Source organism: Chlorocebus sabaeus, chromosome 21, assembly GCF_047675955.1.
Source record: "Chlorocebus sabaeus isolate Y175 chromosome 21, mChlSab1.0.hap1, whole genome shotgun sequence".
Classification (NCBI taxonomy): domain Eukaryota; kingdom Metazoa; phylum Chordata; class Mammalia; order Primates; family Cercopithecidae; genus Chlorocebus; species Chlorocebus sabaeus.
Genome location: NC_132924.1, coordinates 60541940 through 60567568, shown reverse-complemented (window position 1 = coordinate 60567568; position 25629 = coordinate 60541940). Strand labels below are relative to the sequence as shown.

General features: G+C 35.5%; 1 protein-coding gene across 4 annotated transcripts in view; it reads left to right on the top strand.

Moving 5' to 3' along the window:
• Positions 1-25629, top strand: part of ANKIB1 (ankyrin repeat and IBR domain containing 1) — a 156004-nt gene that overhangs the window by 63620 nt on the left and 66755 nt on the right. For all 4 annotated transcript variants that reach the window (XM_007982183.3, XM_007982186.3, XM_038004592.2 and 1 more), the window contains 2 exons: positions 7573-7870; positions 19079-19261. In XM_007982183.3, the coding sequence (XP_007980374.1) occupies positions 7573-7870; positions 19079-19261 (481 nt within the window). The remainder of the gene's footprint in view (positions 1-7572; positions 7871-19078; positions 19262-25629) is intronic.

Sequence of the window (25629 nt, the reverse complement as noted above, 5' to 3'; positions counted from 1 at the left end):
GGAACCTACAGTAATTTTTTTTTTTTTTTTTTCTGAGACAGGGTCTTGCTCTGTTGCCCAGGCTGGAGTGCAGTGACACAATCACAGCTCACTGCAGCCCAGACCTCAGGCTCAAGCAATTTTCCTGCCTCAGCCTCCCAAGTAGCTGGGACTACAGGCGTGTACCACTATGTCTGGCCAATTTTTTTTTTTTTTTTTTTTTTTTTGTAGAGATGGAATTTTGCCATGTTGGCAGGCAGATCTTGAACTCTTGAGCTTGAGTAGTCCGCCCTTCCTCGGCCTCCCAAAGTGCTGGGACTGCAGGCATGAGCCACCACGCCTGGCCAGTAATTTTAAAAATTGTATAAGGGTCTTGTAACCTAAAATATTTTAAGGACTGCTGATCTGGTTCCTCCAAGCAGAAATATATCTGTCTATCCCTGTCATAAGGTTATCATTTTATTGAATGAGTATTTAAAGACCTACAGGAAATGCGATTGTATATTCTCTTTTACTTACCAGTTTGGGTTACTTTTATGATACTTAACTTTATACTTATGTTTTTACAACTTCTACCAAAAGTTTTCGGATATTTTCTTTTTCGTTTTCTGGTTTGAAGAACAATGGCTCATAATTTTTTAATTAAAGCTTTTAACATATTAATCTAGAAATAGAAATTACCTTATTATTCTCATTTCCTGAGAATAAACAACCCTAATTCTTTAATCATATATTCTTTGTCTTTGGAAATGTATTTAGATAGTACAGAGAGAATCTCAAATCAATTTTTTTCCAGGTTTATTTAGGTATAATTGATACATTTAAGGTATACAATATGATGTTTTGAATATATATGTATACATTGTGAACTGATTACCACAGTCAAGCTACTTAACATATTTATCTCAAATAGTTTTTCTGTGTGGTGAAAATACTTAAATTATACTTTTGTAGCAAATTTCAAGTGTATAATATGTAATTATTAACTATAGTTACCATGCTGTTTATTAGGTCTCCAGAACTTAATTCATCTTCTATCTGAAAATGTGTAGGCTTTGACAAACATCTCCCCGTTTTCTTTACCCCTGACCCTGGTCAACCACCATTCTAGCCGCTGTTCCTGAGTTCAACTTTTTAAAATTCTGCATTGAAGTGAGATCTTGCACTCATTTGTGTTTCTGTGTATAGTGCATTTCACTTAGCAAAATGTCCTCCAGGTTCATCTATGTCAAAAATGGCAGGATTTCCTTCTTTTTTAAGACTGAATAATATATCATTGTGTATATGCCACATACTCTTTATCCATTCACCCATTTATGGATATTTAGGTTGTTTCTGTATCTTATCTATTATAAATAATGCTGTAGTGAACATGGGAGTACTGATACCTCTTCCAAGTTTGTGATTTTATTTTCTTGAATATATACCCAGAAGTAAGATTCCTGGATCATATGGTAGTTCTGTTTTTAATGTTTTGCTCAACTTCCATACTGTTTTCCATATGGTTGTACCAATTTACATTTTCATGAGCAGTGTACCAGGTTTCCCTTCTTTGCACATTTTGCCATCACTTACCTTTTGCCTTTTTGATAATTGCCATGCGAACAGGTATGAGGTGATATTTCACTGTGATTTTGATTCGCATTTCCGTGATTATTAGTGATGTTGAACATTTTTTATATGACTGTTTGTCATTTGTATATCTTGTTTGGAAAATTATTTAGGTCCTTTGCCCATTTTTTAATTGAGTTATTTGTTTTGTGTTATTGCATTTTATGAGTTCTTTAGTTTTTATTCATTTTTCAGGTGTATGGTTTGCAAATATGTTCTCCAGTTCTACAGGTTGCCTTTTCATTTTGCCAGATTATTATTTTAAATAATTAATTGATTTTGTTATAAGAAATTAACTCTTTTATACTTTTACATCATGTCAAATAAGGATAAATAGCATTTACTTATCAGCATTAAGTAAAATAACTTTTATTTAATTATTTTTGTTTTAGGTAGGTTAAAATGTGGTGCTATATTTAATCCTACTTTACTGTCTCACAAGTTGATGACTATTACTTTCTCATGCTGCCTCATATAATCTGGGATGCCTTTCTGAGACTTCAGTGTAGACACTAGCTGAACTTGGCTAGATTCCTTTTTTGTTTTGTTTTGAGACGGAGTCTCACTCTGTCACCCAGGCTGGAGTGCAGTGGCATGATCTTGACTCACTGCAACTTCTGCCTCCTAGGTTCAAGCAGTTCTCCTGCCCCAGCCTCCCGAGTAGCTGGGATTACAGGCGCCTGCCACCACGCCTGGCTAATTTTTGTATTTTTAATAGAGATGGAGTTTCACTATGTTGGCCAGGCTGGTCTGGAACTCCTGACCTCAAGTGATCCACTCACCTCAGCCTCCCAAAGTGTTGGGATTACAGGCATGAGCCACTGCATCCAGCCTAGATTCCTAATATAGGACATATATATGTAAGCAAAGGTAGATATTCCTAGTCACGGACCTTTTAGCTATAAAGCAAAGCACCCATTTGGAGTAAGACCTTGATTTTATTCCTATTTCCTTTAGCTATATGGTATCTGCAATAGCAGGCATCACTTTCTTCCTTTCTTAGGTAGAATAATATGGTAATAGATGCCCCTTTGCATCTCTCTCTCTGAACCCACATGCTATGTGTTTATATTATATTACATCACAATCACACTGCCTCTTTTGCGGGAAACTAAATCCATACTCGTAGCTACTGCTTAACATATAAAAAAGCCATGGACTTGGAGTTAGTGTGTTCTAATTTGGATATATAATTCGTTAGTTGTATCTTCTACAAAACAGCCTCTTTTGCTTATTTGGAAATAAAAGGGGCTTGTCTTTTGGTATAAATAAAATAGAAAATATTTATTAGAGCCTGTCTTTATTAGAGCACATGTTAATATCAAAGTCTGTAGCTTTGAGGATTAGTTAACATAGAGTTTCCAGTTATTGATTTCTACTTTTTGACCGTTTTATATTTTAGGAGCTAAGTTATTTTCAGTAAGTTGAAATACAGGTCTCCTCTCCCCAACTCCCCTTATCTTGCATGCAAACCCCATAAGAGCAGAGATTTTATCTGTTTTCTTTACAATATCCCTAACTTCTAGAATAGTACCTGGCAAATAATGAGTGCTCAGTCAATGTTGCATGAAAGAGGATATTTCAGAGGAACTGAAAGTTTAAGTATATATGACTGGTGGAATAAAAAGAGTTATTGCAAGAAATTGAGGTTCTGGGAGAATAGACAGTTACTTCAGAGAGAGTTCAGTTGAGTATGAGTGCAAGAGAAAGAGGCCTATAAGATGTGAGAATATGGTATGGGGTCAGATGAGAAGTCATGATAGAGCATTAAGAATTATCACGGAAGTAACACAAATCGAGCATTTCTTATTCAAAATGAGTGGGACTAGATTGTTTCAGATTTCAGATTTCTTTGGATTTTGAATATTTGCATTACACTTACCTAGTTGAGCATCCCACATGCAAAAATTTGAAATCTAAACGCTCAAATGAGCATTTTCTTTGAGAGTCACATTGGCACTCAAAACATTTCAGATTTTGAAGCGTTTCAGATTTCTGGATTAGGGATACTCAATCTATAGTAGAAACCCTTTGAGGGAAATCTGTGATTCTGCCACTACTGCCTGTCATTTGGGTTCTGGTCATACTTCCTAATTTACAAAGTGTATCACATAAACCATTGAAAGAGAAATGGCTTTCAGAGTGGATGGACTCTCTGAAAGAAGAGAATGTGTGTGGAGAAGAACATGGGGGTTAAGAACTGAAACTTACTTCCAGTAATGGGGTAGGAATTAGAGCCATCATCATGGGTAAAAGAGAAGTTGTACTGAAAAAAATTAAGAGGATTATTGAAAAAGTGTGATTATGGAAGCCAAGGTAATAGAAAGGTCAAGAGATAAATGAAGCAGTTGACAATTTAAAGTGTAGAACAAAAATTAAGGACAATGATGAATAATTTAGCTCTTAGGAAATTGCTGGTTACATGAGAGAGTGAAACTTCCATGTAGTAATAAGAATAGGGTCATATTGAAGTGGAGAATGAATGTAGAAGAAATAGAGGTAACAGCTATAAACTGACTGCTTGAGAATTAATAGTGAAAGAATCTAGAAAAAACACGTGGCTCCTGGATGGGTTATTAGGGTCACATGAGAGAGATGGATTTTTTTCCCCAGGTTAATGTTTTCCCTACCCCACTTTCCTGTTAATTATCTCCTATCCCTGTTCCAGAATTAACTTCATATGCTAGTAGTTAAAAAAAAAAAATTCTTAACTACTAACATAGTTACAGAAAGGGGTCTAAAACATACATATCAATTTTGTACTCATTATTCTATTTATACATTTATGTAAATTTAAGAAGAGTCTCCTTTGAATTTAAACAGATGAGAGGAATCAATAAAATTAGAGTATTCAATTTATTAAATAGTTTTAGCATGAAATATTTATGCAGATACGCTACTGTGTCTAATAATTTGAGACTCTTTCTTGAGTAAATATGTATAAAGAAGTTATTTTAATACTTTTACTTCAGAATAATACACTCTGTGTGTTTGGTTTGATTAATGAGCCTGGCAGATTGGCAAGAGAGTGTCTCATTCTCTTCTCTATATGGGGAGGATCTAGAGACATTTAATACCAGAGAGAGTGAGATTGGTCCTTCCATATCAACTGATATCCTCTCAATTTACCTTAAATTTCTTTGTGATAAGAACCTGAACTCTCCTGAGCTAAATAAGAGAATAATTGATATATTGGAAATGGGGTAAGAAAGGCTAGATAAATGTGATTATGTACAGGGTATTTACAGAATCGGAATTAACTTTAATAATTTCTTTCTTAATTAAATTTTTAAGAAAGTGAAATCTTTTTTTGTCAATCATGCCTCGTAGAAGAGGTATTAATCTTGAATACGTTTTAGAGTATGGTTTTAATTTTGGCTATCCACTGTAATTCAATCATAAATACAAGGAAATATGATTGGGAATTTTATTATCAGCAGTTGACATAGGGAAAATATATATTTTAACTATTAAGCAACATTATGGCTGTATAAAAAAATTACCCATATTCTTGCCTCCCCTAAACAAATGTTAGAATTATTCCATCTTCCCTTCTAGTTTTTATCCATATATATTCAGAAGATTGAGAAGGGAAAGGGAATTCTGTTCTTATATTTCCACTTAGCTATAACACTTGTGGATAGACTTTAAATGACCATAATTTTCTATTGTATATCAGATTTATGTTTCCCATTTCTATTATTAAACGCTTAAGTGATTTCCAAATTTTTCTGTTCAAAGTAACACTGTATTGATTTTCTTTGTTTCTATAAATTTTTATTTATTTCCCTTAAGGTAAACTCTCAGGAGTAGTTTTACTCAGTCAAAGGATTTGAAATCATATATTAGTTGTTATGAGCTATTATGTAATTTGCCCAAGGTGACACAGCTAGAAAATGACAGAACTAGGATTAGAACCTAGCAGTCTGGGACCACGTTCTTAACCAATGTGCTGCACTACTGGCTCAAGAGATCCCCAATCCCATGTCACTGATCTGGATCATGAAAGTTTAATATGCATCCAATTCATTTATCAAAATTATGGCATGAATTTGCTGTGTATGAGACACTGTTGGGGATTCAAGAAAGAACAGAATTTATAAGCCCTGCCTTAAAAGCCTATAAACTATTTGGGAGAAGGGAACAGAAAGGTAAGAAAGTATGGTAAAATGTAATGAGTTATAGAATTAGGATGCTGTATGAAGACAAAGAAAAGAGTGGCAGACTGAATGAGGGGAGCCTAGTGTAAAGAGGCTTCTAAGTAGTGTTGGGTTTGCTTAAGTGGCCTGAATCAGTTCCTGGGAAACCAAATTGAGCAAGTATTGGAGTGTACTGCCGGCATCAGAAGACCATAAAGGCTACGTGGAGCTGTAGAGAAAATAAGCATGTAGAGAAAACCTGAGCAAAGTTTACTAAAACTTGGAACCTGGACTAAAAAATTAACTCTGGAAATTAAATTATGGCTGAATAGACGTTGAGGACTCCAGAGAGACTTACTGCCTATGAGATATGTATTTACATTTGAAGGGAGTGAGGAGTGGATGATCCTCTAGACCACGGAAGTATTCCCTAAGTTGTAAAACTCAGACACACTAGTCTTATCTTTTCCCTAGGAAAATTTGCTTTTATTCAGGGATAGATTCTTCCTCCCATCCACCACCCTGCCCCAGCCCACCCCACCTTCTGGTGTCCAGAGAGGAAGAGGTCTGTTAATACAAGGCTTACTATATAACATCCCAGATTGATATTTTCAGGGTTCCTTGCTGAGTTAATTTCCTATTGCTGCTGTCTCAAAATGCCACAAATTAGTGGCTTAAAACAATACAATTCTTACAGTTCTGGAGTTCAGAAGACTATAATCGTTCTACTGAACTACTCTAGGTGTTAGCAAGGCTGCATTATTTTTGGAGGCTCCAGGGTTGAATCCCTTCCCTTGCCTTTTCTAACTCAACTATTAATCCTGTGACTCATTTTAGGAGCTAGGCACAACTCTTAGATCTGGGTTTGGCAGTAGTAAAGGCAACTCACCTAGACCTGTCTTTGAGATAAACACTCACCGTGGAATTAGATCTTAGTCTTCTAGATCTAACCACAACTCCCCTCAGAAGGTATTATACTGTGTGCTGTGGTCTGAATGGGGCATTGGAGGGTAATCAGATCATGAGGTTGGAACCCTCAGGAATGGGAGTAGTGCACAGTGACATGGTGGGAGTAGTTGCCCCTCCCACCATGTGAGAGAACACAATGAGAAGGCATCTGAGGAATGAGCCCTTACCAGACATTGAATCGCCTGGCACCTTAATATTGGACTTAGCAGTGTGCAGAACTGTGAGAAATAAGTGTTTCTTGTTTATAAGCCATTCAGTTTATGGTATTTTTGTAATAACTCAAGCAGATTAAGACACTGTAAATATAATCCTTATTATTTTAAAGGTTAGCTGATGACCTTGGTGGAGAAAATTTTCTCTAGATTTAGTCTCAGGTTTACATATTACTTTCTGTCCTTAAATTAGTTGCCACTGATATAGTAGTTGTCACTATTAAATAACTATGTATGCAACAAATAGATCAGAGCAATAAAGGAAGAATTAAAAATTAGTGTGCAATGCTTAATACACCCTTAGGCATCTATATAATTGACATTAATCTGCAAATTACCAGTGTTTTCTTTTCCTGTCCATTCCTCACCCCTTACATTTCTCATCTTCCTTTTTTCTTCCTTTTCCCTTCCTTTCCCTCCCCTTTAATTAGCAAGTAGTATAAAGATATTTATGTTTATTTTTCTCAGTATTGTTGTTCTAGAATAGAGTTTTTTAAAACTAAGAATTAATCATTCAAGCTGTTGTAAACCAGGCCTTCAGTATAAATTGTATTATTAGCTTAGAAGTAGAGTTTATCTTTTAAATGTGTTATCTTCAATGTATTTCAAGGTAGAAAATAAGTGATTTTCATCCTTTATTTTTCCCTTCCTTTCCATTTTAGGACTTTTCTTGGTAGAGATGGAAATCCAAATAAACGGAATGTGCACAATGAAACATCTATGCATTTGTTGTGTATGGGACCTCAAATTATGATATCTGAAGGAGCCCTTCATCCTCGCTTGGCACGCCCCATAGAAGATGATTTCAGAAGAGCAGATTGTCTGCAGATGATCTTAAAATGGAAAGGAGCAAAACTTGACCAGGGTGAATATGAGAGAGCAGCTATTGATGCTGTTGATAACAAAAAAAACACACCCTTGCACTATGCTGCTGCCTCAGGGATGAAAGCCTGTGTAGAGGTAAACCTTTTCTTTTCTTTTTTTTTTTTTAATATTCTGCATTGTAAAATTTGTATCCAGGTAATATGTAATTGTCAGTATTTTTTTTTTTTTTTTTGATTGTCTTAATAATTTGGTCATTTTTTTTCTCTTTTGTCTTCTAAAAGACTCTTAAATAAAGGGTCTCTTTTTTTTTTTTTTTTTTTTTGAGTTGGAGTCTTGCTCTGTTGCCAGGCTGGAGTGCAGTGGAGTGATCTTGGCTCACTGCAACCTCTGCCTCCCGGTTCAAGAGTTTCTCCTGCCTCAGCCTCCCCAGTAGCTGGGACTACAGGCACGCACCACACCCAGCTAATTTTTGTATTTTTAGTAGAGACGGGGTTTCATCATGTTGGCCAGGATGGTCTCAATCATCCGCCCACCTCAGCCTCCCAAAGTGCTGAGATTACAGGTGGGAGTCACTGCGCCCGGCCAAGGGCCTCTTTTAAATAAAATTATTTCGTCGTTTTAGTGAGGGAGAAAGCCCCACAGGTGAACAATCACCTTTGTAATGAAGTGGAGTCAAGAGCAATTAAAAATTTGTTAATATCTCTTAAGATATTGGTCATCAATTAAGCACTATCATATTGAGAGTCATAGTAGAAATATATTCTGCTTTTTTGCTGATTTTTTTGGTCACCAATTTATAAAATTTATACATGTTGAGTATAGCAAATTTTTGGCAAGTGAGACCTATAGTTTATGTAGAATTGAAGAGCTCACTAAGCAAAGGATAAATATTAACGAATACATTTATTGGAGTCTTTTTAAAATCACTGGGAATTTTAAAACATGTATTTTTCTGTTTAATTTGCGTTAAAGTGCTCCTGAATACATACTATATTATGTTGTAATTTTTCCATATATATTTCGTGTATAAATATATAACATTATATATACAAAATATTTAACAACAAATTAGATAAAATCACGCTTATGAGATCTTAACTAAGTTAAGAAATCATTATATAGTATTGTCACTACCATACATAAAACAGAATAGGTTTTTCTCAGCTACCATCCATCCTTACATATCTCATAGAAGTTCTTTTGCATAGATGTGTGTAAGTATGTGTGAGAAGCGTATTAGACTGGATTACAGAGTATCTTTATTACTAAAAGTATATCCCTTTATTGGAAAAGCAATTATCATAATCAGATTAAAATATACCTGAAAATTTCTTGTTTCCTTAATGTTGTTCATGTATACTTTAGACTTCTAAGTAGATCAGTGTGCCAAAAATATGAATATTCATTTTCTTATATTAGAAGATTACCATCATTTATATTTTCTTCAGGATATCTGAAGTGTCAGTTCTTGCATTTCTAATATGCTTGTGATCTTATCTTTTGTTTATTGCTAATGTTTGTGATACTTGTTAATCTTTTAGAGTCTTAGTCATTTCATTGAGTTTGTATAACCTTTACCCTTTAGTTAGTGATGGTCATTAACTTGAAACTATTTTTCAAGCAATGCTTTTTGTTTGTTTGTTTTAAGAGACAGGGTCTCTCTATGTTGTCCAGGCTGGTCTCAAACTCCTGGGGTTCAGCGATCTCCCTGCCTCATCTTCTGGAGTAGCTAGAACTACAGGCACCCACATGCCACCAAACCTGGCCATGATGTTTTCTAACATTGATTCACTGTGGTGGAGGAATCTCCTAGGATTTGGAGGGTAGGGGACTAATAGCAGAATTCCTAAGGCTTTTTACACAAGCTTCTCTGTACATTGTCCTATGTTTACCTATTGTGGAAGAATTCCTGCTATAATGACTCACCATTATTGATGGGACTGCATCATATTTCTCAAATGGACTGGAGTAGAAAGTAGATTTTTCTGGATGGTAGCAATAATGCTCTTAAATATTTTAAATAGGCCGGGTGTGGTGGCTCATGCCTGTAATTCCAACACTTTGGGAGGCCAAGTCTGGCAGATCACAAGGTCAGGAGTTCAAGACCAGCCTGGCCAATGCAGTGAAACCCCATCTCTACTAAATATACAAAAATTAGCTAGGCGTAGTGGCAGGCGCCTGTAGTCCCAGCTGCTTGGGAGGCTGAGGCAGGAGAATTGCCTGAACATGGGAGGCAGAGGTTACAGTGAGCCAAGATGGCACCACTGCACTCCAGCCTGGGCAACAGAGCGAGACTCCATCTTAAATTCTTTAATATCTTGCTTCCAACTTTGTAAGCATTGCTTTAGTAGTTGTTGATTTTGAAGTATGTTGACAGTGACATACTTATTAAATTGTTCAAAAAATTGAGAGTGGTGTTTTTACCAGCGTTATTTTTTGCCCAGTGAAAGAAATTAGTGCCAGGTTTATACTGTACTATCTGGCAGGCCTGACAATTTGCTTATGTATGCGTGAGCATGTGAATGTGTGTGTGTGCTTTAACTTTTTGACCTATCAGCATATCACATCACATATACCACAACATTTGATGACTGTTTTCATTTTCTGTATTTAGAAGAGCTCTTTGACTTAATATTAAATATAAAACATTCTAAAAGGAGCCCTATCAATACCTTATATTTATTCTAGTTTTTATAACATTTTAGCATATTTTATTCAGATAAAGCTTATCTTTAATCTCTTACATATAGTTGATTATATATACTGTTGTCCAGCCTTAGGCCCTTAATTATTTTTTATTATGCATACTGCTAATTAAACCAGAAGAGTTTCTCAGGGAAGCATATATTAACTATCTCCAGAAGCCCTATTTTTTTTTCTTGTGCAAGTGCATACAATAAATACAGTTGTCACTTGGTATCCAAGGGAGATTTGTTCCAGGACTCTCTGCAGATACGAAAATCCACAGATGCTCAAATCCCTTATAGAAAATGGCACAGTATTTGCATATAACCTACACACATCCTCCTTATACTTTAAATTGTCTCTAGATTACGTATAATACTTAGTACAACATAAGTGTCATTAGGGAATAATGACAAGAAAAAAAGGTGGATGTTCAGTATAGACACAACCATCCCTATTTGTTTTCCAAATATTTTTTACCTGCTTTTGGTTGAATCCAGGGATGTGGAATCTAAGGATGTGGAAACCACAGATAGAGAGGGCTGACTATACATTAAAATATGTGACCTGTTTAAGTGTACAACTTAATTCTTAGTATGAGTCTCTAGTTATTTTCAGGTGGTATCATACTACTATGATGAACAGGAAAGGCTTAGATGTCTCTTACAAAGTTTACTATCATGGTTAATTTAAAATTTTTTTTTCTAGCCTTATTTCTTTATATCATTACTTTTAGTCATTGGCTGTAAGAATAATAGTTATAATAACTAACATTTGTATGCTGCTTTCTAATGTTTATAGTGGTCATTGGTACTTAGCATGATATAAAGGTTTGGGTTGAATGAAAGAGTGTCATCAGATATTTATTAATGTTTCATGAGACTAAGAGATTATATGGTGGAGGGAGCATTGATTTGTAGTCTTGGTCCTCAGAGTAACAGTCTGTGGAACCTTGCATGTGTCACTCAGCTACTGTAATAGTTTCCTCTTGGGTGGTTGGAATAGATGATCTCAGATTTATTTGGAAGATTCCTTTTAACACAAATTCTCTATTAGCCTGTTATTGCAGTAAAATATATCCCATTTTTAGTGTCTAGCCTTTAAGATCAAAGAGATTATCTTTTTTCCCATTGTTAGGGCCAACCTGTTTCTTAACTACATCTGTGGAAATATATCTTCTCTAGTTGTTGAAAATGTTTTTCTCCCTGGTATATTTATTTAAGGATAGAGATGATGAAGTCATCATTGGCATTTAATAATTTAAACAGTTTCTTATAGCTCATTATTTTGTACCATAGAAATAAAATATTTATTTTAAAACTTCCCCATCTCCCTGTAATAATTATGTTCTGTAATAAGTGCCCCCACACACATACACAGAGAGAACATAAAATTAAAACCCCTTAATTATAGAGTTCTTCAGGGAACCTCCAGGTGTGAAGGTATCACACGGTATGTAGAGAGTTGCATTGGTTATCTGTGTCACTGATGCTTAGACCTGACTTCTCTGAACTTCTTCATGCTGTATTGTTGCCTGGTTGACTTCCTCATATGGGTATCCAACAATCTGTCAAATTCAGCATTTTAAAAAGTGTACTATCTTCTTTTCTACCCAGTAGAGACTTCACTAGTGCTTGATTCTTGACTCTAGATTCTATTAATGATGCTGCCATTATCTCCTTATCCAGTATTGATACCTGCACTTACCTTGGGTCTCCCTCTTTTTTTTTAATTACATCAAACTCATACTACCCATGGCAGAGTAGTATGACCAAAGAGACAATAGTAGTATGACTCTGTCTCTTTGGACCAGTTCCTCTGTTTACTTCTGTGGCCACTTTCTAACATCAAGTGCTTTGTGTTGAATCCTCACTTTGGCATATTTTTCAGAACTCCCTTACACAGAAAATCCTGGAGTTTCATAAATTAATTATTCTAAATTATTTGTGAGATAAAAATAACACAGAGGAATAGTCTACAATTGTTTGGAAATTGGAAATGCTTATATGATAAACATTTATTAAGGACAGACTATAAATAAAGCACCTAAAATTCTAATTTTATTTAATAGTCTAAAAATTATTTACAGGTCAGCAAACTTTTTTCTGTGAAAGCCCAGAAAGTAAATATTTTAGGCAACTCTGACATTGTACCCTGAAAGCAGCCACAGACAATACAGAAACAAAAGAGAATGGCAGTGTTCTAATAAATCTTTATTTATGGACATCACCATTTGAATTGCTTATAATTTTCATATGTCATGAAATAATTCTATTTGTTCTTTTCAACCATTTGAAAATGTAAAAACTGTTCTTAGTTTGTGGGCTGTACAGAAACAGGCAGCAGGCTTGATTTGGCCTAAGATGACTCCATACTTGAAGCTTATTTTAAATATATAAAATGACATTATCAATATTTAACAGGTCCTATAAGCTTCAGTTATACGAAGGACTTAAAAAGTACCATGTAATGGATACTCAGTACACAAAAATAAAGCTCCATTAAAACATAAGTCTGACAAAAATTTAATAAATAATATACTGTTCTTAGTTGCTGAGAGTTTTTGTTTTCTACTTGGGAACAGGAATGGACTTGAGAGGGGTGGTGGGTTAGGTCTATTAGCATGGCTTAGTAAAACATCCAGTGATATTTCTTCCTTTGGTAGACTTCCATAGAGCAACCCTAGTCATTAGGCCTCATTATGTTTCCATTAGTGCTTAACCTGTAGTAGTGATTCAGTAAATGGTGAATGCGACAGGGGTTGTTTTTAATGGTGCTTTACTCTTTGTGAAAAGAATTTTTTTTAAATGAGTGTTATCTTAGATATTTCCTACTCACCTGTGCCCTACTTGCTTATTCAGAGTTTTAAGTGTAGCTGCTTCATGTCAGATCAAATAGAGGTCACTATAAAACCAAAGGTGGTAAGTCACACATTTTCCTTTACAGCTACAGGGCCTGTTTGACAGTTTGGCAGCTATCAGAGCATTTCACATTTCATTGAAAAGTCATAAAAACCATTCACAGGTCAGACTGAAGAATATTACCTAATTATAGTGTGTTTTTAGCACCTAGAGTTTTAAAACTGTATAAAGAATACAGGAATTATATTCCCGGTTCAGCAGCTGAGTAACTTTGCCTGTCTGGGCCTCTGTTTTCGAATTTTTAATCAAGATAGTTGTGATCTCATTATTGTCCCTCAAATGTTATGATGCTAAGGCCTATATTAACTAGGCAGTGACTGTTACAGGTATTGAAGGGAAGGAGAGATAATTTTAGTTTTACATATCCTGGAAGATTTCATGGGTAGTAGTAAGATTGGAGTGGGTAATATTTCAGTTTAAGTATTTGGAGGAGGCTATTCAAAATGTGGCTCTCAGACCTGCAGCATCAGTTCTGACAACTTGTTATAATTAACAAATTATTGGCCCAACCAGACCTTCACATTCTGAACTTGTATCTCTGGGAATAGATTGCAGAAATGTTTAGCCAGTTCTCCTGGTGATTATTTGCATGGCAGAGTTTGAGAAGCACTGTTCTAGGTCTCAGACATATGCAGATTGAGCCGTGCTCATGCTACTGTACTCCAGCCTGGGTGACAGAACGAGATCCTGTCTCCAAAAAAAAAAAAAGAAAAAAAGAATTTTTAATCGGAGAGTGATATTATGAAAGCATATTGGTTGTAATGTACAATAGATTTGAATGGCATACTTCCAAATCAGTATTTCTTAAAGCCTTGCTACTCAAAAGAATCGTCCTCAGACTGGCATTGGCATCAATCACCTGGGAACTTGTTGGAAATGCAAAAATCTCAGCTCCATCCAAGACCAACCAAATTTGAATCTAGTTTAACAAAATCCCAAAGGGATTCTTATTTAAAGCTTGAGAACCCTGGCTTGGGGCATAATTTGTGGGCTGCCTATTTTGGAATCACCTGTAAAAAGTATACATACATCTTACAGTCCCTTCTCCAGATCCACCTAATGTGACTGTCGGGCTACCCAGATAATTCTTACACAGTTTGAAAACGTTTGTGCTAGAACAGTAGTTCTAAGCGTGACTACACAAATCTCAGACTTATAAAATTTAAATTTGTGAGAGGGGACCCCAGACATTGGTAAGTTGAGAACCAATGTATTAGAAGGAGTGATAGGAGTTAAAAGATTAATGCGCTAATTCTGATGTGAACTGACAAAGCATCTGGGTTTGTGTGGTGGTACTGGAGATGGAAAGAATGAGACAGATGCCAGGGACATTGTGAAAACTGTTAGCCTTTGGTGACTCAGTCAGTTGATAATAAGAAAGCAAAGGAAAGAAAGGTTAAAAAAAAAAAGGATGGAGGCTCTATAATGTTTAATATTGACAATAGTGAGCTCTCTTTAGATGATATAATTCTCTTTTTTATTTGTGTACATTCTCTATACCTGCTGTCACATCTATAATTAGAGTAAAATTAATTAACTTTATTTTTAAATAACATGGACATGGTTTTGAGCCCGAGCGACCTCAAAGCCTGCTAGCAATGAACAGACATTGGAAAGTGAGGTGAAATGTAGGAATTGGTTGAAAGGAAGGGAGAATATATTGAGTTTTCATTTAGAAGGCTGGATATTGACATCCTAGCTTATCCACATGAAATGATAGGCAGGCTGTTGACAATTATGATGAAAGTGTTAGGGAATAAAGAATATAGACACTCATTTAGAATTTAGAATTGAGTTTACCTACATAAAGTTAACAATTAAAAGCAGGATAATGTATAGAGGAGAGAAGCAAGGGAAAGACTTTAGGTTATAGATAAAATAACAGAGTTAAAGTCACAGCATCAATTTGAAGAATGCCCGTGTTCAAAGAGATGAGAACAAGAAGTAGTGCCTATGAGGGAAACACAAAAAAATAGAGAAATAAAAGAACCAAGATGATACAATGTCAAAGATGCAAGAGAATTTCAAGGAGAGGAGCTGGTCAATCATGTGATGTGCTGCAGAAAAGTAAAGGAATTGGGGGACTGAGAAACGCTGATGGGTTTGAGAGTTAAGAGGTATTAATGACTTTCTGGAATATTGTTTCAGTAACGTAATCCAGGCAGAAGTCAGATTCCTGCGCATAATTGAGTCATTGGCTGAGGAAATTGAGAGACAGTTGGTATCAATAAGTAATTTGAGAAATATGTAGGCCAAGAAAGATAGAAAATTTTTAGGAAAGTAACTAGAAGGATAGCAGGATTAAGTTATGATCCTGAGTAAGTCAATTCAGAGTCACCACCCATTTAGAGGGTGATCAAAGGGATGGGGTAGGATTTGTCTTGAATAGTAGGGGTTACCTCTCTTAAAGCCCCCTCCCCCTCTTCCTCTGGAACTGTGAATGGAAAGAAAGGCAGAATAGAAGAACAGATATATTGCGATCATGATAATTTGGTTTCTTTTAAGGTAGAACATTTTATGTGCACCAAGATAGGCTTACAACCATATTTAAGTAAAACATTCAGTCCTCCTATTAAGTCCTCCTTAGCTAATTTGAGACTGGGAAAGCAGATACTTAGTTGGATGCTTTGGTTGAAGCATTTAAAAAGTATTCTTCAGAACCAGACATAACTTTCTATTTTGTCAAATTAAGACACCTAAGTTTATTCCACAACACTTTGGCAGCTATCTCCCCTGAATGCATCTTTTTACTTACTGGTGTTCCTGACTTTATGCCCTAAAACTCAGCAAGCTGAAGTACTTTTTAACACATTCTCCTCAATGTTGGGCATTATTGCTGTCAGCTATCTTCCATGCCAAGGTAACATACAGGTGGATTTTCATAGCCAAGTCTAATGCTACAAACATGGATCCTCCCATTTCATAATTGATTATGAGTTTCTCTACAGGTGCCAAATTGCAGCAATGAGATACAGGTCTTTATGGTTCCCTCACCCCAACTGCAGTCAAACTCATTAGGGAACACCTTGCAAAGATAGTTTACCAGTCATTCTCACTCAAGTTCTAAGAATGGTCAGCAGTTACCTTCAACAATGACTTCTCACACATCCCCTCTTCAAACACATTTTTTAACCCCCCAATGAGTGAAGTCCACATTCTGGCATATCCTTTTAATAAGGTTCCCCTTACCAAGATTCTGTTAGGGTACAACTTCTTAAATTTTGTTGTCTTTGCTTTTGTTAAGGAAGACTAGGGCATTAAGTTAAAGATGATTTGTCTTGTTTTCTAAAATTTATTATTTTTTTGTGCAGTGATAGTGATATCTGTTGCAAAGTAAACCAAATCCTGATTTTGAAAGTTATGCAAGCATGCATTTTAGAAACAATTTTCTATGACTCTAAATAGAGAACTCAAGAATAAAGTCAGCTCTTTAGTTCTGTAGCAGTCAGGAACAGATAGTATATTTTGTATTTAGGTGTTGGTAACCTGTGAAACAGAGAGGGTAAAAACAGTAATAGATCCTGCTATGGATATGATAAGTTTCTGGATTTACTACAAGTTCCCAGAATTGAATAAATTAGGTAATATAAATTTATCAGTTTACACGGCAACTTTAGTTGGTACGGTTGGTACGTTAGTACGGTTGTACTTTAGGCTCATTGCTTCTCAAACATTTATGTGCAAAAAGAATCTCTTGGAGATCAGAATGACATTTTGATTCAGAGGCCTGGGCTTGGAGGGGTTTGGGGGATGAGGCTGAGATTCTTCATTTCTAACAAATTCCCAGGAGATACTACTGGTCCCCAGACCACACTTGCACTAAAAAGGGTCTAGGTGGTAAGTAGCAGCTGATAAGACCTTGCCCTTGGAATCTAGAAGGTGGCTGCCAGAATGACAATTTAGAGCCATTCTTAGCAAACGTTTTTCTGTAAAGGACCAGATCGTAAATATTTTAAGCTTTGTGGCCATAGGTCTATATTTCATAGTCTCGGGTGGTTTGCTTATTTTTACAACTTAGAAACTACCTTAGCTCTAAGGCATACCTCTGGCTAGAGCAAGAAGCTAAAGTCAAATCCAGGGGGCTTGTCAAGTTAGCCCATGGCTTCCAGATCTGGCATTGATATAAGCCCCTTGTTTTGTGAGGATTCTTAGGACTGTAGGAGAACCGTGAGGATTCCAGTTCCAAAGAACTTTATAGGAAGGTTGTGTATTTGTTGAAGAGGGAAAGAAGATAAAATTATTTGGAAGAAAATAAAAAGAAACTACCATTTTGATTAACTCATGCAAAATGAAAATCTCTAAAAAGTGTTAATATTTAGATCATAAGTAAGAGTCTGGGCAGAACTTCAAGATGGACCCAGAATGCATTTAACTTCGATTTATATGATTAGCCTACCTACTTACGAGTCAGTATACTTTCCAGTCATGGTTAAAAACTTGATCAAACTCATGTCCAAATCCCAGTTCTACTGCTTACTGGCTGGGTAACTTTAGTTAGTCAAGCTACTTAACTATTCTGAGATACAATAATACCCCTGTTATATGGAGTTGTTAATATTAAATGAGAGTGTGTGCTTTAAAGTGTTTAGAAAACAATAAATAGTGACCTACTATATTATTATGAGTATGACTGAATCCTATAAAAGAATCCTATGGCCGGGCACAGTGGCCCACGCCTGTAATCCTAGTATTTTGAGAGGCCAAGGTGGGTGGATCACCTGAGGTCAAGAGTTCAAGACTAGCCTAAGCAACATGGTGAAACCCAATCTCTACTAAAAATACAAAAATTAGCTGGGCGTGGTGGCGGGCACCTGTAATCCCTGCTACTCGGGAGGCTGAGGCAGGAGAATCACTTGAACCCAGGTTGCAGTGAACCGCGATCATGCCGTTGCACTCCAGTCTGGGTGACAGATCGAAACTCTGTCTCAAAAACAAAAACAAAAATAATCCTGTGACTGTCAGGCTGTCCATTAGAGTTGTCTTAGATATGGCTCTCCTGGCATTCATGCCCTTCTTAATGTCTTTGCAGACATAATGGGAAACTTGTACCTATAGCCCTTAATAACAACATACTTAACTTCTGCAAAGCTAGCAGAAACCTCATTACTAAACAAGTCAAATCACTATTCCATGTGTCTTTAAAGGTGGGATTTCTTTGGGTCAAAGAGAGATGGATAGACTTAGCTTCCCAATGTGGCTATCAGTAGCTAGTCCCTTTGAAGAATATTGAAAACAGCTTTACCTCAGTGACTTGCTCGTCCTAATTTCATTTCAGTGTTTCACTGGATAATGAATGAAACTTTTGTCTGCCATGCCAGGACATCCAGACATTAGTAGTTAAATTAACAGTATCAGCAGTGTCCTTGTTTAAGAAAGATTTATAGAAATTAGAAATTAACAAATTTAAAGTACTGAATAACTATAAACTTTTTCAAATTTTATTTTTGGACTAAGCAAAATGCTTAAGAATTTCTGAAGTTTAAAAAATTGGGTTTGGGTTTTTAAAAATTTTTTTTTAACGAGAGGAACTCATTACTGAAAAACAAGAATTACTCATCTTAAAATCAGAAGCCACTGGTATCTAAATACCTTTTTTTTTTTGTCATTTCAAATGCATACTGTACATACTGTTGCATTTTTGTTGTGTTAATTTTATTATATTTTTAATGTTTTAAAAATAGCGTGAAATAACTTATTTAAACCTGTGGTTGCAAGTTTTTGAAAAAAACTTTTTTAGCTTTTAGTAAAACATGGAGGAGACTTGTTTGCTGAGAATGAAAATAAAGATACTCCTTGTGATTGTGCTGAAAAGCAACACCACAAAGATTTGGCCCTCAATCTGGAATCTCAAATGGTATTCTCACGGGATCCTGAGGCTGAAGAAATAGAAGCTGAATATGCTGCATTAGACAAACGAGAGGTCAGTTTATTTTTTTTTTCTCAGTAAAAAAATTACATGTAATTTTAGATTGTATGTTGTTTTGTATTTTTTTTCTTCTTTAAAACTCAGTTTGTGTGTTCTTCTTTACAGTATTCTAAATATCCTGTCATCTTCATAGCCATAAAGTATAAAAATACATCTAGGCCAACCATGGTGGCTCATGCCTGTAGTTCTAGTGCTTTGGGAGGCCAAGGCACTGGAGTTCTGAGACTAGCCTGGGCTATAGCAAGACTTTACCTCTACAGAAAATCTTAAAAATTTGCCAGGAATGGTGGCCAACACTCATTGTCCTAACTACTCGGAGGCTGAGGCAAGAGGATCGCTTGAGCCCAAGAGTTCAAGGCTGCCATGAGCTATGATCATGCCAGGGCACTCCAGCCTGGTGACAAAGTGAGACCCTGTCTCGAACTTTAAAAATAAATAATAACATCTAGGAAACCTGGAGCTATGGGTCTTTTGTCTGTCTGTCATATATGAGTGTGTTTACTTATAAATAAGGTGCTGATGTGAGGTATGAATCCTATTCACTCCTCGTACTACCAGACTCCAGTCCTCCTGTTCATCAGTCTCACCTTCTCCTTTGGATTGATCATATCAACAGATTTGCTTTGGTAGATCCCATCTTAAAAACCAAACAAAAAACATAAAAGCAGCCCTTGACTCAACCCTTCCCTAGCCCTGTCTCTCTTCCCCTTTAGTTGTAGCCCCATATCTCTTATCTTCTTAGGAGAGAACCGCTTCCTCACCTTCCATTCACTCTTTAACCCACTGCAGTATGACTTTCTTCCCTTCTACTCTGATGGAACTGCCCCCCGTCATGGAGTGACATGTTGCCAAATGTAATAGTTTTACTTTTCTGCCTTCATCTTACTTGAATTCCTCAGTGGCACTTGACGCAATTGACCAATCCCTTCTTAATGAAACACTTCTCTCTAGGCTTTGAGGACAACATTCTCTTCTGATTTTCCTTTATGTCTTCCCGGTCTCAATAAATATTACCTCTGTCCACTGAGTTGCTCAAGCATAAATGGGGGAAGCATTCTTGATTCCTCACATTTTCTTAATCATCACATCCAAACAGTTGGGGAATCCTGTCAATTTTACCTCCAAAAATGCAACGTAAATTAATTTGTTCTTCCCAACCTGTACTCCTACCTCTCTAGGCGCTCACCACCTTCACTTCTTATCTGAGCTACTGTAATAGTTTCCTTACTGGTCTTCTTCTTTCTATTCTTGTATCTTTAGAATCCATATTGTACACAGGATTCAGAATGACATTTTAAATGTTATACATATCATTTAAATCATTTAATGATTTTTCATTGTACTTAGAATAAAATCCAAACTGTTTGCTCGGATGTAAGCCTTTATGTGATCTGACCACTATACCTTTCCAGCATTACCTCAGACCTAATTTTTCCCCAGAACACCTTGCTCTCATTGTAATGCCTAGACTACACCAAGGCATTTGCAGTTGCTCTTTCCTGCGTCTGAAATCTCCCAGCTATTTTTTGCCATTCTTTCTAAAATAGGTCTCCTCTCTTCCCAATATTCTTTACTATATGCCCTTTTTATTTTAAGTTTTTAATTCTTTTTTATTAGTAGTATTTTTGATTGAAAAATAATAATTGTATACATTTGGGAGTACAGTGTTGTGTTTTGGTACGTATATACAATGTGGAATGATTAAATCAAGCTAATTAACATATCTATCCCTAACCTATCATTTTTTAAGATGAGACATTTGAAATGTACTCTTATTTTGAAATACAATACATTGTTATTGACTATAGTCACCATTGTGTAATAGATCTCAAAACCTATTCTTGCTGTCTTATCTGAAACTTTATACCCCCTGTTTATTTTTCATAGGACCTATCACATGCTATGTTATTTTATGTATTTGTTTACTTGTTTATTGCCTTTCTCTCCTATTAGACTGTCAACTCCGTGAAGGGTAGAGCCATATCTGCCTATTCAGCAGACTATTTTCAGTGTTTGAAACACTGCTTGCACAAAATAGGCATCCATAGATATTTCTTAAAGAAATTATAACCCAGTAAATTTTTTCCTCCCAAAAGGATTCTGATTCCTCAGTTTTTAGTGCTAACTTGATTCTAAAAGGTATTATGTAACTATTGGTTTGTACATGTTTAGAAAAATAATCATATGATCGTGTTGTTTATTTTCTCTATGGATTCCCAACAATTTCAGAGCTTTATACTCTCCATATGGCCAAAAGAACTGAGTTTGTTAGGATTAAAATTTACTTTTTAAAAAATCTTTTGTTTCTGTAGTTAGGTTATTTTATAGACAAGCTTATTCATATTAAGTACATATAGAAAGAAAGAGGGCCTGTGCCCTAAGCATTTTGCTGACCCTTCACATGGTTATTTAATCCACATGGGAACCTTGAATGACAGTTGTCCTCTCCTCCCCACCTTTTTTTAATGAGGAAGAAAAACTGGAAAATAACTGAGTAACTTGCCAGAATCAAAGTGAGCTGAACTTGATTCTTCTGACTTCAGGTCCAAGCAACTTCCACTTGCCATATTGCCTTCTTTTTGACAATCCATTATCTTGAGTCAAACAGAAATTTTTACTGTAATAATTAGTATAGTAATTTAGTCAGAAGACTAAATTATTATAGTAATTTCCAGAAATAATATTGATGTAATTAAATTGTAAGACATTTAGTTTTTTCCCCAAAATACCGTCTTATTTTAATTTATAATTGAATCAGGGAATAACAGTAGGCATTATCAGTAGATTTAAGATCTAAATGGACTTAATATAACTATTATTATGTTAAGAAAAAAGTTACAGAATAGTTTGATACTAATTCTATGGGAAAAAATGACTATGTACAAGAAGAATATTGAAATATACCAAAACGATCATTTTGATTATAGGTAATCTCCTTTACAATTATTATTTTGTCTATTTTCATGCATTTCCTGACATTTATAATGAGTATTTATTGCTAAAAATGTAAAATAATTTCTTCATCCTGACTGTATCCCAAGTGGTAACAATTTCTTATGTATACTACCAGAGTTAAGCAAACATATATGTATATTGAATTTTTAATGCAAAAGTAAGATCATGTCATATATTGTATTCTATATTTTTTCAACTTAACAATATATCATGAACATCTCTCCTAAGTCAGAACATATAATGTACATATTTTAAACATTTACTTATTGCCAAACGTCTAATTTATATATTTTTACCTTTAAAAACAAGGCTACAGTGAATATTTGCCTGATATATATCTTCTTTATCCAGTTGTGCCATTAGTGTAGTTAAAAATACGGATTCTAGAGCCAGACTGTCTGAGTTCATATCTTTGCCCGATGATTAACTTACTATGTGACCTTGAGCAGATTACTTAAACTCTCTGTCTCAGTCTCTTCTTAAAATGAAGTTAACAGTCCCTACCTCATAGGGTTATAGTGATCCTTAATGAGTTAATATATGTATATGCTTCGACCAGTGCCTGACTCATTTTCAACATTAGCTAATTGTCTGCTACTGTAATCATGATTATTACTTCATAGTCATCATTATTGCATTGTATACACATTTTAAAAGTGTAGTTCCTATGTGTCTTTAGAAATTGGTTTGATGGGTCATAAGATTTTAAACTTTGTCAGATGCTCTTAAACTGTCCAGAAAGATTACAGAAAGATTATATTGATTTACTTTTATTTCATTAGTATATTAGAGAATCTTTTTCTCCACATTCTTGCTAGCATTGAATATTATCATTGTTATTATTATTTACCCAATTTGGGCAAATAAATGGTACCTTGTTTATTTCTCTGATTATTGTGTAAATTGACTGTTCAGTTGTGCATTTTCTATGAAGTATGTTTTCTTAATGCTTTCTAAGAGAACTTTGTGTATTTTTCCATATCCTAAGTTTTTTACATACATGGTATTCAGAGGTATAAATTTTTTTCCTTTTTGTCTTCTGAATTTGTGACTTGCTAATACTATGATCACATGTCCCTGTATTTTTCTAGTTTGGTAGATTTTTTCAACGCATATTGGATTTGTTTTGTCTACTATTTTCACAATGTAAAGAGTAATACTTTCATACTCAAATAAATGCCTATATTACCTGGATGTTTACAGCAGTACTATTTATAATAGCCAAAAGGTGAAAACAACTCAAATGTTTATCACCTAATGAATGAGTAAACAAAATGTGAGATATACACGCAATAGAATATAGCTCAGCCATAAAAAGGAATGAACTATTAATACATTCTGTATATAATATAGATCAACCTCAAAAACAGTATGCTAAGTGTAAGAAGCCAGACACAAAAGGTCACATTTGGATGATTCCATTTATATGAAAGATCCAAACAGATAAAAGCCATAGAAACAGAACTCATAATCTGGACATTGCCTTAGCTGGCTACCTGGTTAGCAGGTTTAACCTACTCTGTTCTGCAGAAGCTGCTGGCGTCCTGTGATGCTCAGGCAAGAACAGCTGAATAAGGAGAGAGAAAACTAAAATGCCAAGAACTGGGAGCAGGGAAGATAAGGAGTGACTGCTTAATGTTTATAGGATGTTCTTTTGGAATGATGGAAATGTTTTGAAACTAGATAAAGGTGATTGTACAACACTGAAAGTGTTCTAGATGTTGCTGAATTGTACGCCTTAAAATGGTTAATTTTATGTTATGAGTTTTACCTGAATTTTTTTAAAATTATTTTTTGTTTGAGAAAGAGTCTCACTCTGTTGCCCAGGCTGTAGTACAGTAGTGCGATCTCAGCTCACTGCAACCTCCGCCTCCCGGGTTCAAGTGATTCTCCTGCCTCAGCCTCCCAGGTAGCTGGGATTACAGGCACCCACTGCCACACCTGGGTAATTTTTGTATTTTTAGTAGAGACAGGGTTTTACCGTGTTGACCATGCTGGTCTTGAACTCCTGACCTCAAATGATCCACCCACCTCAGCCTCCCAAAGTGCTGGGATTACAGGTGTGAGCCACCACACCAAGCCCCCTTGAATTTTTAAAAACGTCAGTGCTTTCTTTAAAACTTGTATTTGTACCTTCTACTTTGACCTTGGTTGACTTCTGGATTATTTTGCTTATGCTAGTGATTTTACATGGCCTGCTGTGTGATTGTATTAAGTCATATATTTAGGTACTTTTAAAAATTTATGTTCTGAAGGTGAAATGTATATTTCAGCTGAGTTTTAATTTAGTTAATGATCTGGACAGTGTATAATATATTTCTATAACTTCTTAATTTAGTCTTTTCCTCCAAATAATTAAATTATAAATTGGTAAAATCCACTTCTTATTCCCATCATTCAACAAAACTGAGTGACTGCTAGACGCTGTTTTAGATGCTTGGAGGAACAAAGATAAGTGACTACATTCTAGGTGTTTACGTTCCAACAGGGAGAGAGAAACACACAAATAAGTTTAAAAGTAAGTGAACATGTAATTTTGGAGAGTGGGCACTGCTGTAAAGAGATTTCTTACATGAGATATTTAAGTGATGGCTAGGAAGAGTGTGTTCAATTTATTTAAACACTAAAGGGAGAACAGAAAAATTAGCGAGTATTAGACGTAGGTTGGGGTCAGATTCTGTAGGAGTAGGACTGTGCAGCTACATCCGAGTATATGAAGGGAAAAAGTGGGCAATATGCTGCTATGAAAGCCCATCTAAAGAATCATCCTTCCCTTCCCCTCTCTTAGTCTATATAACTTTAAAAGGCTCAACGTTCTTTTTCTGGCAAGAAACTCATGCTGGACATTGCTGACTATATTAGTTAGCAGGTTTAACCTACTCTGCTCTGCAGAAGCTGCTGGCTTCCTGTCATTTCAGAGTACGGTTCAGGGTAGCCTAGGTCTTCATGCACAAGCAAGAACTGCTGAATAAGGAGAGAGGAAGCGGAAATGAAGGGAAGGGTCAAATAATCCTAAAAACTTTCCTGGCTATTTTTTCCTCCCTCCCTCCCAAGTTAAGCTCATGGATCAGCTAATGAGAGATTGCTATTAAGGGGAATTAGAAATATCCTTTCTCCCTGAGCATCTAAACATCTTTTAAATTTTTAACAGTTACAGATACTTTTGGGTAAATAAGTGCCTATTCTTTTTTTTCTTTTTAACAATAAACATGTTTTACCGATAGGGAGGGGAGGCTGTTTTCCTTGTGAAAAAAATAAGAACAAATACTTTCATAACTCCTTTACGTGACAACCTTTCTGAAATAATTTTTGAAGAGAACTATTATAATATGAAGGTAGTGCAGTTTGTATAATAGGCTGTTTCACAATTTTTCAGTGGTCTTTGGTAGCAGTAGTATGCACTGATG